The sequence below is a fragment of the Pleurodeles waltl genome, chromosome 5 (genome assembly GCF_031143425.1).
Source record: "Pleurodeles waltl isolate 20211129_DDA chromosome 5, aPleWal1.hap1.20221129, whole genome shotgun sequence".
NCBI classification, from domain to species: Eukaryota; Metazoa; Chordata; class Amphibia; order Caudata; family Salamandridae; genus Pleurodeles; species Pleurodeles waltl.
Genome location: NC_090444.1, coordinates 1,340,884,714 through 1,340,900,503, shown reverse-complemented (window position 1 = coordinate 1,340,900,503; position 15,790 = coordinate 1,340,884,714). Strand labels below are relative to the sequence as shown.

The 15,790-nt window shown below is 48.4% G+C and overlaps 1 protein-coding gene across 2 annotated transcripts in view; it reads right to left on the bottom strand.

The window, feature by feature from the left end:
* The window catches only part of CYB5R4 (cytochrome b5 reductase 4), a 1,010,997-nt gene that overhangs the window by 732,306 nt on the left and 262,901 nt on the right, over nucleotides 1–15,790 (bottom strand). For both annotated transcript variants that reach the window (XM_069235594.1, XM_069235593.1), the window contains exon 4: nucleotides 1,876–1,960. In XM_069235594.1, coding sequence (XP_069091695.1) covers nucleotides 1,876–1,960 — 85 coding nt within the window. The remainder of the gene's footprint in view (nucleotides 1–1,875; nucleotides 1,961–15,790) is intronic.

The following is a 15,790-nucleotide window of genomic DNA, read 5'->3' as shown; positions in this document are numbered from 1 at the left end:
AGACGTAAGGTGTCGACTTTGCGGTCTCGCGATCACACCATGGGGTCACAGGTGCTGCGGCAGAGTAGAAGTCAGGGGTCACTGATGTCGGTGACACAGCTCTCGGGACTCACACTGTGGACTTCGGAGGTGCTGCAGCAGTGTCGGACATGCGACGTTGGTCGCAGTCATTGCACTTAGTGGGGACCATGGCTCCGGTGCGGGCAGCAGCAGCGCAGAGTCAGACAGCAGCACTAGTTCTGAGTCACTCTGGAGTCGATGTACTTGGTTTCTTCTATGTTACACCAGAACTCACTTCCAAGGGCCTGGGAAGTGGATTTGGCACCACTTGGGAAGTCAAGACTCTCAGTGAGACCCCAGCTGCTGGCAAATGAAGTCTTCGATGTCCCTGAGACTTTTTAACAGGAGCCAAGCTCAGTCCAAGCCCTTGGAAAACCTTTGGAAGCAGAATGTAGAAAGCAAAGTCCAGTCCTTTCACTCAAAGGACAGAAGCAGCAGGCCGGCACAGCAGAGCAAGTTGCAGTCCCTCCTATATCATCCAGCTCTTCCTGGAAGAATACCCTCAGTCCAGAAGGATTCTAATTTTGTGGGGTCAGAGGTCCAGTACTTATACCCAATACTGCCTTTGAAGTAGGCAAACTTGAAAGAAAAATCTTTATAGTGCAAGAGACCCTGCCTTTCCTGCCCTGGCCCCAGTCACACTCCAGGGAGTTGGAGACTGCGTATGTAAGGACAGGCACAGCTCTTTTCAGGTGCAAGTGTCAGCTCCTCCCACCACTCTAGCTATGGAAGACCAATCCGGATATGCACGGCATACCTCAGCTGTCTTTGTGTGACTGTCTACAGTGAATTCACAAACAGCTCAATTGTTATTCTGACCCAGATATGTATTCCACAGACAGGCAAAGGCACAAAAAGGTTAAACAAGAAAATGCCCACTTTCTAAAAGTGGCATTTTCAAACATATAATTTAAAAAACAACTTCACCAAAACATGTATTTTTAAAATATAAGTTCAGAGACCCCAAACTCACTATCTCTATCTGATCTCAATGGAAAATTACACTGAAAAGAGATTTCAAGGCAATCCCCATGTTACTCTATTGGAGAGAGAGTCCTTGCAATAATGAAAAACAAATTTACCAGTATTTCACGATCAGGACATGTTAAACACACCAGTACATGCCTTACCTTTTAAATACAATGCACCCTGCCCATAGGGCAACCTTGGGCCTACCTTAAGGGTGATTTACATTTAGTAAAAAGGAAGGTTTGGGCTTGGCAAGTGGGTGCACTTGCCAAGTCAAAATGGCAGTTTAAAACTGCCCACACAGACACTGCAGGTCTGAGACATGTTTACAGGACTACTCATGGTGGTGGCACAATCAGTGCTGCAGGCCCAGTAGTAGCATTTCAGTAACAGGCCTTGGGCAAACATGGTGCACTATACCAGGGACTTACTAGTAAATCAAACATGTCAATCATGGATAAACCAATCGCCAATACAATTTAGACATAGAGCACTTGCACTTTAGGACTGGCCAGCAGTTGTAAAGTGCCCAGAGTCTTAAAGCCTACAAAAACAGGTCAGAAAAAATAGGAGCAAGAAGGAAAAAAGTTTGGGTATAACCCTACAAAAAGGGCCAGGTTCAATAGTAGCGAGTAGAAGCGTATTTGTCATCCACTGTAAAGAAAGCGTCTGCCCTTCTGACTTCATTGGACAAGATAAATGAAATAGAGTGAGCTGAATAGACCTATAATGTGCTCTAATATCACCACAATCGACTTAAAGTGTTGATAGTATGTCTTTAAAAATACATCCGAATTAACATGAACACAGTTTTATACAACTTATCAACAGCTTGTAAAACAATACCTTTGGCAATCGCTGCTGGTTTCATTGCAATTCTGCCAATAAGACACTCTTTGAGCATAGATTCATAGTTGACCCAACGGTGAACCTGCAAATGAAAACCAAGGGGTCAGTCTTCAACCAAAAACGTAAAGGCATTGATGTGCTACAAACATGCTTTACAGTGTGCATAAATGACTGAGGCATGCTGCCTCCGTTTTACACTAAAGTAACTCAAACGCCACTTTCATGTTAAATAATTCTGCCATGCTAGAAGAACACGCCAAAAAAAGAAATCAAATTGGAGCTGCTGCGTAGGCTCTCATTATTCTAATTAGACTACTGGATTTGAGCGGCAGAATTGCTTGCGGTGTGGGGGACTGAGTCTAACCCACTACAGGTGACACCTGTCGGCCTAATCCAAGTTTTTTGTTCCGGCTAACTAGCAGTGCCTCATCTCTACCCAAGAGCAGGGATGACTGGGCAGCTGAGCGCATGACACAATTGACTCCTCAGGGAAATCGTGGTCACTCAGATTGCATCTATTTCTCTCAGTTACATTAGTCTCACGTATACAAGGACAGGCAGAGGCGGTATATGTTTCAATAAGGTTTTAATAAAGCAACTGCATCTTAGATAATAAAGCATGTACTGCAATAACCAGGACGATAAAGCATGACAGGATTAAAATTGAGACAAGGAGAGTAAAGCATACAAATAATGCTACCATTAGAGTCAATAGACTAATTCCTACCTAGGCTATATTAGAGCACCGCATGCTAAGCTCTAGTTCTTCCCTTCAGGTTCCCCTGGGAAGAAACCATCCTCATACCTGAGCAAAGGCCTGAAGTCTGCATAAGCAGCTGTAGCGAAGCGTTCAGCAATCAGCATACAGTCGTGGTCATCTGGCTAAAATCTCACTCTAACGTGTATGGTACAGAGAAGTGTTTTTATAATAAAACAGCTGACATTCTGAGAAAACGTCCCTACGTAAACATGTGTATGTTTCTATGAATACCAGAGACAAAGCGTTACCACGTTTACCGGCAACCTATCTTACTGCAACCTTGAGAAAAGCGCAGAGTGAAAGAAATGTCTTGTTTAAGAACGCAGTGCAGGCCTAGGCAAAGAACAGCTAGATAGAGAGAAATAAAGCAAGACCGCAAATGTGACTATTGTTAAAATAATAAATGAAGCTGAATAAAATATATCTAGGTTAAAGTGCACAGCGGTAGGCCTTGTGTGCTAAAATAACGTGCATGGAACTATAACTAAAATGGCTACACAACAGAGCAATGCTCCATACCATAATCTAGCTACTCCCAGGAACAAATGCAATCTACCTTTAGCCACCATCAAATGACCAGTCATGTCATCTGTCCAATAACATAATAGCCAACATTCTGTGAGCAAATAATGATACCATTTTTCTGCTTTTTAAATTGTTAGATAGAACAATGGTTCCATCAGCTGAAATATCACATGACTTTTGCTGACCACTATAAATTACATATAGACAATCAGGAAGGAGCCAATTTAATCCTACTCGTAATGTTGAGGATAGTGGCCAGAAACAGTTGCTCTGGCCACAGTTCCAACAAGCATAACCTTTGCACCTGCTTGTCAAGGAGAGTAGGTTACATTTACTTTTTAGATCTGGCTTCATAGCACAGATTTCCTGATGGTCTACTGCTTCCAATTCTATAAGAAACACACAGATTGGGAATTGGCTCTGCCCCACATGAGCATAACACTCTCACCGCATAATAAGGACTTTTTGGTGCATAATTCTGCCTCCTTTGGTTCGCTTGCATGGTAAAGCAATATATGAGGGGCTATATTAACTCTCACATAATCGCACATTAAAATATTTAGCTTAAAGATGCATTCTTAAAGAAAGCAATTGTGTTTGGTTTTATCATCACTATAGCAGGCCTTTTAAAAATAGTTGTGACTCAAATGTCAAGCCAGACATATTGCCTTCACCAATACTTGTTCTTTTATTGCAAGTATAAGACCCAAAACTAAATAGAAAAAATGAATGCATGCCACTGCATAAATGGGGCAGCAACCTGCTTGCAATAAAAAATGGTAATTAAAATATAATTTACCAATAGCATACAATTTTGATAAAAGAGTATAGGTACTTCCTGAGAGGGAGGTGTACTTGCAACGGGTACCGAAACCCTTTTTCATTTTGAACCACATCACAAGACCATACGATTCCTATTGGCAAAAAAAGGCTTGGAATTACTGTAACCTAATGCTTAATTGGTAAAGAAATAAGTGCCAGGACCCTCATCAGGAGGCCACTGCAGCTTTCACCAGCCACAGCCTCTGCCAGAACTGCCAGTGTCAAACCCAACACAACTACTATCACACTGTTATAAGTGTGACTCTTGAGATCATCCTAGTCCCCCAAAGCTACAAGGATGGCTTGGGTGGTACGTTTTCTAATGTATACTGAATTAATACCTAACTCCTTCTGTGTTCATCTGTAAATTAGAAAACATCGCCACTATGTGATAGACTGTCATAAATGCCGATGTCGACCATTAAATGCCAGTGCCAAGAACCGAAAACCACCGGCTCAAATTAAGCACTGCTGTAACTTGCCACCGGCCCAAATTAAGAATCGCTATAGTCTGATGACATAGTTTACATAAACAAGTTTTATTAAAAATTTTAAATGAATGGTAAAGCCCATTTGACCTAAAGTGGTTCCAGATTTTATTGCGCTCAAGTTTGTACGGTCAAAAATCAGCACAGCCGGTCATTCAGCAAAGTTCCTGACACAAACAGTGCATGTCACAAGGATTAACCCCAATTCACTTTACTGAAAATCATGATGATTTTAGCTCAAACTGTCCAATGTGTTTTATAAACGGGCCTGAATAAAAGACTGACCTTTCGCTCTTAAGCTTCTCCTCCATTCAGGGCCCCTCTCCTCAACGCCATGCTTTCTGTGATTGAAGTCACTTCTACTTTCACTCCAGAGACGGTTCTTCATTTAACCACTGGATGCCTTCCCAGGTCACCGTTTTTATTTATTTCACTACAGAATGGGCAGTGGATTGCAGAGGCCTGGTAAGGCTTCCTGAATAGATGTGGATTGGTAGGCACTAGGACTGCTGAAAAAGCAGCAGCCTACCGCCTAAATCAGTAAGTATGCAATAAAGCGGCCAGACAGTTGTCACAGTGGCAAATTGGCAAAATAAAAAATAATAATATGTGTACAATCAGTACAAAGAACTGAGTTTTAGCATACATCAATAAAGGTAGGGGCTCATATTAGCTATGGTATTTCCATACATGTCAACATTTTAGGACAAGAAAGGGGGGGATTTTGAAAAAAGGCTACTATTTTGCCCTTTGACTATTGATGCAGCCGCAATTTCAGGCGTGGGACTGCCAAAAAAGCAAATTCTAGCTTTAAAAATTAGATGCCTTCCGTTTGAATAGGATCTGTTGGCATGTATGCATTCCCCATTATAATGGATGTACATCAGAGATATGCAAAATAAATGTTTCATTGACTCTAACATCTAACACCTGGCAACAGCTTGGTATCAGAATACACAAAGAGATATTGAGGGGAAAGTGTGCAGCTATGCCCATATGACAGAGTTCTACAGTTCTACGAGCGAAATTGGTGGATAAATATGCAAAATGCCCTTTGGGCCTGTTAAATGATGTTGCAAATATACTCGGACAGGCAAACTCTACAGGCAATTAATAACAAATAGAAAAGCAGTTCATCAATCGGTGAAAATGGACAGATTTTACATTGGTGTTCTGCACAAATATTGGAGGCAGACTTTAAGGCTATCAGATATAGTTTAGCTCAGAGTACTATAGGTATTAACGGTTCAAATTATTTTTAACATATTTAACATTCGTGCCTATCATACGTTGGGTACAAAATGCGCTAGCTTTCATTTTTTTTCTACACAGAATATAAAAATAGGGTACTAACTTAGATAAACAGCATGACAAAACTCTCTGCGTACAGTACTCCACATATTTTTACAAGGTGTAAAGTGAGAACAAAAACACACCAGATACTCGGTGGGAAGGTTATTGGTACCAGAATGTTTTATCTGGTTTTATCATCAAGGTGTTAATGATTCCATAAAAGAGATTAAGTATATCAAAGGGTACATAGAAATCCCAACAAGTATTTTTGAGACTCACTCACTCATGAATGTGAGTCCTGGAGAAAAGGCAGAAACTGTATATCACAACCTCAATCTAAATTTGATCGACAGAACTACAGAAAAGCAGCGCCCCATTCTCATACCAACTAAGTAATTGCTAGTGAAACTATTCCGAACATGAGTTCTTATATTCAACAGATTTTAATATAGATACAGTCGAGCCAACCTCAAAAACATTTTCCCTCCGTGGGAGAGGAGGAGCAGTAAGGTCATAGCGAGGGGCCGGGCATTATGCTGAACAGTGACTGCGACCCCTTCTCAACTACCCCCAAAACACAAACAAGATCTTCAAAGGCTGAAACATACCTGCCGTGGAGTTTGCAAATCTACTGATGATGACATCAGCTATACAGAAGCTCCTCACACCAGCTGGAAACAATATTTGGAAAGGTTTTTAGCTTGCCTTTTGTTGCACCGTGTGACACAGGCTCTTCGTTAAGAGACAGTGTGAAGAGAGATATTACTGTGAGACAAATGGTAATACCATATGTGTTGGCAGGGCTGACAGATAAAATCAACACTCCCTGTGTTTCATTAGAATTCAGCACGTTCGGACCATCAGGAGGATTAAAAAACACTCCAAGCCTTCGACGAAATAATTAAGAGTAATAAATCAGCACCAATAGAAATTGTAACAGAGTTCCCAATGGGGGTAAACATACCACCCCTTGCATTGTTAGTTAACTAGTCTGTATTATGAATCGTTAGCTCACTGTTGATATCTTGGCTTGAGCAGAAATGTCCTTTGAGAAGTACATGTGATGCATTAACAACTGGACTAAATAGTTAAGCAGTAAAATACTCAAGCTTTCCAAATTGCATCCCAAGATACGTTAGATAAGTAGAGAAAAATGTGATAAATAAAATGCCACAAAGATGAACAAATATCTGGAGGCATCAATAACTACAAACAATGTCCACTAAAACAATAGGGAATTAAAAACGTAATGTAAGTCTGTTATGTACAGAAGGATCAGGAATTAAGCAAACGTTAAGCACACTAAAGATGGCCTGATGCTGGCTAAAGGTTAATGTTTTATCCTAGTTAAAAGGTTTAGCTTTGGATTTAGAAACTATTCTGGAAGTTGAAGATCTTCATTGAGGTAATGATGGAAGGTACAACCTAAAATTAGTTTCACAAGATCCTCTACATCTGTTGCTCAGTCTCCCTGTAGTTTCTTATTTCATGCCTCAACCTCCTAGCAGCGAAAAGAATGATGCCACCAAGGACATGTTTTTCCAGGTAGGTCGCACAAACTGTTTCAATCCTCCAGAAATTAAGGCCCTCATTACAAGCCTGGCGGTCAGTGTTAAAGCAGCGGTAAGACCACCAACAGGCCGGTGGAAAAAAAAAAGGGATTTACGACCACAGCGGAAAACGCCAACACAGACAGCCACTTTAACACTCTGACCGCCACAGTGGTACAGACAAACAGCATGGTGGTCACCGGCAACGGTCAGGCGGAAGACAATGTACCGCCCACACTACTATGAGAGGCCAATCCAACACCTTTTCCGGGGCGGATTCAACGCGAACAAAAACACGGCGGAAACAGGACTTGGAAGGGGAAACACTCACCTCTACACAACCCACAAGGAACCAGGACGCCATGGAGCCTGAACTCCATATACTCCCTGCGATTGTCTTCCTGCTCCTCTACCAGGAGCACGACTGACGGCGGCGACGACCACGACCACGGTGAGTACTGCACCTACGACACAGGGGAGGGGGGAGGGAAAAGAGAGTGACACACGCAACACGCAACACCCCCACCCCCACCAACACACACACCAATACATGCTGAAACATTACATTTACACCCCCCAACCCCGCCTGGAAGAAAGCAAGGACAAAAGGAAATGAGTTCAACGATTGTAATCATGTAAAATCTATGTAGCCAAAATGTATATACACTATAAACAATTATGTACACCAAGATTTCAAGTCCAGGTACTGCAGTAATATAGTCCCTGGACCACTGGGCCCAAAATGCATGGGCGAGGCCCACACAAGATACCCGATCGAAACGGAGAGAACACTGCAGGGGCATCAGATCGAAAAAAAACAGGCACCTCAGGGGGAAGGGAAGAGGGGCACCTCAGTAGGATGAGTGCACGACGCCAGCTCCACGAGGGGGCTCCATGCCCACTGCTGTATCCTGGGGAGTGCAAAGCCACAGTCTCTCAAGTCTCTCCAGTGAGTAGGTTGCCCACTGCTTTATCCTGGGGAGTGCAAAGCAACAGTCTCTCAAGTGGATGCCTTTCTCCACAGGTTCTGGAGGGGGCTTTGTGCCCAGAGTGCTTCATCTTGCCAAGGACTGAGGTAGTGGATGCCTTTCTCCACTGGTTCTGGAGGGGGCTTTGTGCCCAGAGTGCTTCATCCTGCCAAGGACTGAGGTAGTGGATGTGATACTCCACTGGTTCTGGAGGGGGCTTTGTGCCCAGAGTGCTTCATCCTGCCAAGGACTGAGGTAGTGGATGCCTCTCTCCACTGGTTCTGGAGGGGGCTTTGTGCCCAGAGTGCTTCATCCTGCCAAGGACTGAGATAGTGGATGCCTTTCTCCAATGATTCTGGAGGGGGCTTTGTGCCCAGAGTGCTTCATCCTGACAAGGACTGAGGTAGTGGATGTGATACTCCACTGACGGTGGGCCAACATGGAAGCTTCCCAGGCCCCTGGAACTGACCACCAGCCTCGTCCGAATGACCACTGGGGATGGAAGCCATGTCTGCGGTGGTGCCACCGGCTCAGGATGTGGTCTGGCCGCTGGCGGTGCTGACGGTGGGCTCAGTAGCGGCGGTGCTTGCGGCGGTCATTGGGCAGCGGTGCTGGTGGGCGGCTCACTGACCTCGGTGCTGGCGGCGGCCTCACTGATCTTGGTGCTGGCGGCGGTGTCATGAGCGGCGGTGCTGGTGGGGGGCTCACTGACCTTGGTGCTGGCGGCAGCCTCACTGATCTTGGTGCTGGCGGCGGTGTCATGAGAGGCGGTGCTGGTGGGGGGCTCACTGACCTCAGTGCTGGTGGCGGTGTCATGAGCGGCGGTGCAAGTGGCGGCCTCACTGATCTTGGTGCTGGCGGCGGTGTAAAGAGTGGCGGTGCTGGTGGCGGCATCACTGACCACGGTGCTGCTGGAGGGCACAGTGTCTGCAGTGCTGGTGAAGGGCTCAGTATCTTGGGTGCTGGCGGCGGTGCCCATGGAGGCGGTGCATGTGGCAGTGCCGGTCTGGTCCGCTGTGCAGGTTGGCGGCGACGTTGACTTGCCTTTCTTTTTCAGGCCCTTCCCCACCTTGGATAGTGGTGCAGCTGTCTTGCCACTCCCAACTGTTGTCTTGGCTGAGCCCTTGGTGGCAGGTGTTTTGGCCTTCTCCCTCCGGGATGTGAGCAACTTCTTCTGTTTTGGAGGTGGGGGAATGTCCTTGGCCTCGCTCCTTGGGACACTGGCAGCCCTGTTGCTTGGCGCACTCCAGAAGCCGGTTACTGATGGCACCACTGTGCCCGGTGATGTGGTGGCTGAGGTGATGGGTTGGGACCTGGAAAGGCGGGCCCTAGGGGACAGAAGGGGTGGGGGAGGTGAAGGGAAGAGGTCAAGGTTTGACAGGAAAAGATTTTTAGACACACTGGGACGGGTAGATGGAGGGGGTTTGGGAGTGGAGGAAGAGGTAGTGATTGTAGGAGGTGTTCGTTTGCTGACTTTGGGTGAAGGTGCATGGGCTGGAGGCTGTCGTGAGGTGGACGGCTGTTGGGTGGGTGTGTGACTGCGTTTGTGTAATTTGGGAGGAGGGCTCACAGACACACTGGTAGAGGACACAGGGGATGTGTGAATGGTAGTGGGGGTGGTGATTGCACGTGACCGTTGTGCAGTGATGGGCGTGCTGGTGATGGAGGTAGTGGCTGAGAATGTAGTGCATGCAGTTGTGAGTGGAGACGTAACAGGGAGGGAGGAGGGAGACGTGGAGGAGAGGGACACAGTGGAGGCAGTGGATGTTGGTATGTGTGCATGGGTATGATGCTTGTGTGAGTGCCTGTGGGATGTGTGCTGCTTATGTTTGCCAGAGCTACCCTTGTGTGTTGAGGTGTGTGCATGCTGGTCTGATGGCGTGCTTGGGATAGGCTGAGGTACTGGGGATTGAGTCTGGGTGGAGGAAGTTGGAGGGGGGAGGTTGGACACAGGGACAATGGCTGCCATCAGTGCTGAGGTCAGAGTCTAAAATGCTCGCCATTGGGCTGCCTGACCAGAATGAATGCCCTCCAGGTGTGCATTTGTCTGTTGCAACTGCCTCTCTACACCCTGGATGGCATTGAGAATGGTAGACTGCCCAACAGTGAGGGCAGCAGGGCTGACTGGGGCAGGGCCCGAGGTGACTGGGGTGAAGGAGATGGCCAACCTCCTGGGTGAGCAGCCACGGGGCACATGCTGAGGTGCTGCTGGGAGGACGGTGCTGGCAAGGGAGCTCCCATCAGAGGAGGAGTCGTGTCGCTGGTCTCTGCTCCAGTCCCCGCCGTGGAGCTCCCCTCGCCCTCCCTCCCATTGGTGAATTCTGACTCCGTAGTCTCGCCCTCCCGGGCCATGTGGGATGCAGCTCCCTCCTGCTCCGGTGGCACAGCTCTGCACTACGCCATGCACTTAGAGTTCCCTAATTCCTCACAGGGACATGGGGTACATGGCCTATGCCCCATTTCTGAACACATGGAAGTCCCAGGAGCCTGACTAGGTGTAGATGGCTCTTACTACTGGTGGGGTTGGGGTACCACTTAGCCTGCCTCACAAAGGGTCCTTGCCTACAAAGCTCGCCCTAGCCTAGGGGAACCCACAGCCCACTTCCCCCACCCAGACACCTCCAATGCGCGCAGAGTCAGATGGATGTGACTGTACTCACCCCCTTGTGGCTGCTGTGATGCCCTCAAGCGCCCATCCAACTCCGGATACGCCACCGCCAGGATCCGGAACATCAGGGAGGTCATGGTGCGACGGGCACCCCTCCCACGTTGGGAGGCCATCCCCAGCTGGGCCTCTGCCGTCTTCTTGCTCCAGCTGTGAATGTCCTCCCATCTTTTCCGGCAGTGGTTGCTCCGTCTGTGGTGGACCCCCAGGGCCCAGAAGTCCTTGCTGATGGTACACCAAATATCCTTCTTCTGGTGGGCGCTGACCTACAGGAATAGTACAGGGGAAAAGGTACAACATTAATCGTCCGGACCGTCACAGTCATTGGCCCACGTACCCACCCTTGCCCTGACGCACATACACTCACCGTCGGATCATGCACACCTCATCCACACCACTATCTCCCATCCACACCACTCCAAACAGGCATTTCCCATACAGCATGCTCACAGTGTACTCACCTGTTTGTCTGGAGGACCGTAGAGTAGCGTGTACTGGGGAGGAGCCCATCCACTAGTTTTTCCAACTCCTCCGATGTGAAGGCAGCGGCCCTTTCCCCAGACACATGAGCCATTGTTGCTTCCAGACTGAGGTCACAGCAGCACTTGCGGTGTAGGTCCTCTCCTGTTGAAGATCAGGTATCAAGGGAGTGAACAGAGAGAAAATGGCGGTCACGTCCACGGCGGTGCGTACCGTCACCGCCGGCATACATCGTCATTGGATCCTGGGACCCAGAGGGTCCAATGTTAACCAATGCAGGACTGCGCCACGGTCTTCAACTGCCTACTGCGACGGTGTACAACGCCAGCGCAGTTACCTCATATCCCCTTGTCCCACATTACAGGTCAGGCAGCCGCCATTTCAGGGGGCCACATGGCATTAATTTTAAATGCTTCACACATATCTAGGCCTTGCATACACACTAAGACAGGCACATAGTGGATTGACAAATTTGTGCAAAAAAGTTGTTTTTTTAGTACCTCAGTGTTGGCTGACCCTCTGATCGCTGTTCTCATCCATAGTACATGTCCGATGGGGCAGGTGAGGAGATGGCGGCATCCTCCGGTGTACAGACGCTGGTGGACCTGTCGACAATGGAAGAGCAACATGTAATTGTGACCTACAGACTTGATCGTGCCACCATCCAGGAACTGTGTGCCCAGTTGGAGCCAGACCTGATGTCAGCGATCCGCCATCCCACAGGAATCCCCCATCTAGTGCAGGTGCTGTCAGTACTCCATTTCCTGGCAAGTGGGTCTTTTCAAACTACAGTGGCCATAGCATCAGGGATGTCCCAGCCTATGTTCTCAAACGTGTTGTTCAGAGTGTTGCCTGCCCTGCTGAAACATGTGCGCAGCTACATCGTTTTCTCTCAGGTGGAGGATTTGCCTACAGTGAAAGGTGACTTTTTTGCCCTGGGACATATCCCCAACATCATAGGTGCTACTGATGGGACATGTGGCCTTGGTACCCCCCGCAGGAGTGAACAGGTGTACAAAAATCGGAAGAGCTACCATTCAATGAATGTGCAGATGGTGTGTTTGGCAGACCAGTACATCTCCCATGTGAACGCCAAGTTTCCTGGCTCAGTGCATGACGCCTACATTCTGAGAAATAGCAGCATCCCTTATGTGATGGGGCAACTCCAGAGTCACCGTGTGTGGCTATTAGGTGAGGAAAAGGACCCCATACAGTGTGAATAGTTGTCTGGGGTTGTCCCTAAGGGTTAGTGTGTGTCTAACAGTTGTCCCTCGACATTTGCAGGTGACTCTGGCTACCCCAACCTGTCATGGCTACTGACCCCAGTGAGGAATCCCAGGACAAGGGCAGAGGAACGCTACAATGAGGCACATGGGCGAACTAGGAGGGTTATAGAGAGGACCTTCGGCCTCCTGAAAGCCAGGTTCCGGTGCCTCCATATGACAGGTGGTTCCCTATACTACTCACCACAGAAGGTGTGCCAGATCATCGTGGCCTGCTGTATGCTGCACAACTTGGCTTTGCGATAACAGGTGCCTTTTCTGCAGGAGGATGGTCCAGAAGGAGGTCTTGTGGCAGCTGTGGAGCCTGTGGACAGTGAAGAAGAGGAGACAGAAGAAGAGGAGGCAGAAGAAGAGGACATAGACAACAGAAACACTGTGATCCAACAATACTTCCAGTGAGACACAGGTAAGAAGACATCACTGCCTCCTACATCTGATAAAACTGTTCGACCTATCATCTGTCTGTCACTTTCACCCAGTGTATGGAGCCTAATTTGTCACTTTCCCCTTCGATTTCACAGATGTGGGTCCCACTGTGTGAACTCTGCTATGTTACCTCATGGACTAGAGCTGTGTGACATTGGTATGTTGACATTACAATGGACATTGCTATTTCCCTCAGTTATTGCAAATACACATTTGTGGAAGCACAAACTGATCCAGCTTGTTTTGTGATTCAAGGGTGTTTATTTAAGTGCTAAATTGTGGATGGGGTTTTAAAATGGTTAGGGGTGATGGTGGAGGAATGTCCATGGCAGAGTCCAGTCTATTTGTCTCACAGGTGCATTGTCCAAAGGGGCATAGGAAGTGGAGCTAGGGCAGTTTAAGGATGGACAGGGTGACAAAGTGGGACAGAAGGATTACATTCAGGGTGGTCTCATTTCTTGGCGGGGGTCTTGGCATTGTTCTCTGTCTTTGTCCTGGATCTCAGGGACCGCTTGTGGTGTGGTTCTCCATCTGCAGGGGGTGGGGTGCTGGTGTCGTGGTCCTGTGGCGCTGCCTCCTGTCCACTAGCGCCAGCGGAGGTGGTGGGCAGTTCATCGTCCAGGCTAGTGTCAGGGGCCCCTTATTGTGCCACAGTGTCCCTCCTGGTGTTCACAAGGTCCTTCAGCACCCCTACAATGGTACCCAGGGTGGTACTGATGGACTTGAGTTCCTCCCTGAACCCCAAATACTGTTACTCCTGCAGCCGCTGGGTCTCCTGAAACTTGGCCAGTACCGTTGCCATCGTCTCCTGGGAATGATGGTACGCTCCCATCATGTTGGAGAGGACCTCGTGGAGAGTGGGTTCCCGGGGCCTGTCCTCACCCTGTCGCACAGCAGACCTCCCAGTTCCCCGGTTGTCCTGGGCCTCTGTCCCCTGAACCATGTGCCCACTGCCACTGCCCCCAGGTCCCTGCTGTTCTTGGGGTGGTGGGTTAGCCTGGGTTCCCTGTAATGGTGGACACACTGCTGCTTGACGTGTCCTGGGGACAGAGGTATGGGCCCGCTGGGTGGGTGCTGTGCTGGTGTTTCCTGAGTCGGGAGGCTCTGTGGTGGCCTGTGACTGTGTCAGGGGAACCGACTTTCCCGAGGTCCCAGATGGGCCGGGCTGGTCATCAAGATCCAGTTGGACAGAGCTGCTGTCATCACTGTGGGCCTCTTCTGTGGGGGGAGTGGACATGTCTGGAACCTCCTGTCCGGTGACATTGGGTAGGGGTCCTGCAGGGGTGGGTATAAAGGCATGATTATTGCATCTGTGTGTGCCATGGCGTGCAATGGGTGGGTGACCCTGTACGCCAGTGCTTATATTCTTGTGTAGGACCTTGTGTGATAATTGTTTAGGGGTCTGTGTGGATATCTGTAGTGGACATGCATTGGTGATGGGTGTCCATGCTTTGTTGTTGCATGCAGGGCTTGGTGATGGGATGTGTGGTTTGTGATAGTGGGACATATGTGAGGAGTTGGAGTGATGGGGGGTGAGGGCGAGGGTGGGGGCATGTGATAGCATGCAGGTAGGTTGGGAGATGAAGTAGTTAAAGATTTGACTTACCAAAGTCCATTCCTCCAGCTACTCCTGCAAGGCCCTCAGGATGCAGTATAGCCAAGACCTGCTCCTCCCATGTTGTTAGTTGTGGGGGCGGAGGTGGGGGTCCGCCGCCAGTCCCCTGAACCGCAATGTGGTGTCTTGAAACCACGGAACGCACCTTCCCCCGTAGGTCGTTCCACCGCTCCCTGATATCATCCCGTGTTCTTGGGTGCTGTCCCACTGCGTTGACCCTGTCCACGATTCTGTGCCATAACTCCATCTTCCTAACTATGGAGGTGTACTGCACCTGTGATCCGAATAGCTGTGGCTCTACCTGGATGATTTCCTCCACCATGACCCTGAGCTCCTCCTCAGAGAACGTGGGGTGTCTTTGCGGTACCATGGGGTGGTGTGGGTGATGTGTGGGGTGATGTTTAGGGGTGTGTGGTGTTTTGTGCACGGATGTGTACGTGTGATGGTGTTGTGTGCCTCTGTATGCTGGTGTGGTCTTTGCTTTGCTGTCTCTATGCTTCTTCCAAATTGTTTGTTGTAAGGGTTTGTGGGTAATGTGGGTGTGTGTTTTATATTGTATTGGGTTTGTGGGAGTGGTGTGTGTATGTGTATCAGGTATGTGTATTTGGAATTGCCCAATGTGGTAGTGTTTTGTAAAAGTGTGTGTATTTTGAGCGCGGCGGTGTGTACCGCCACTGGAATACCGCGGTTGAAAGACCGCCGCGTGGATTCGTGGGTCGTGATAGCGTGGGCGTATTCCTGTTGGCATGACAGTGGAGGTTTTGTTATCGCCAGTTATCACTGACCTTTGGTGTGGCGGACTTGTGTGGGTGTCTGAATTTTGGCGGATTCTGAGCTGTGGGTCGTAATGGCTGTGGCGGGATTCCGCTGCCTCGGCGGTGTGTTGGCGGTCTTCTGCACGGCGGTAAGCAGGATTTACCGCCAATGTTGTAATGAGGGCCTAAATTTCTTCAAGTGCCAATTTCTTAAAAAATGCCAATAATGTTGCTTTCTTGATTCAAAAACTCCCCAAGTCTTCCGGACTGGTCCCACAGTCG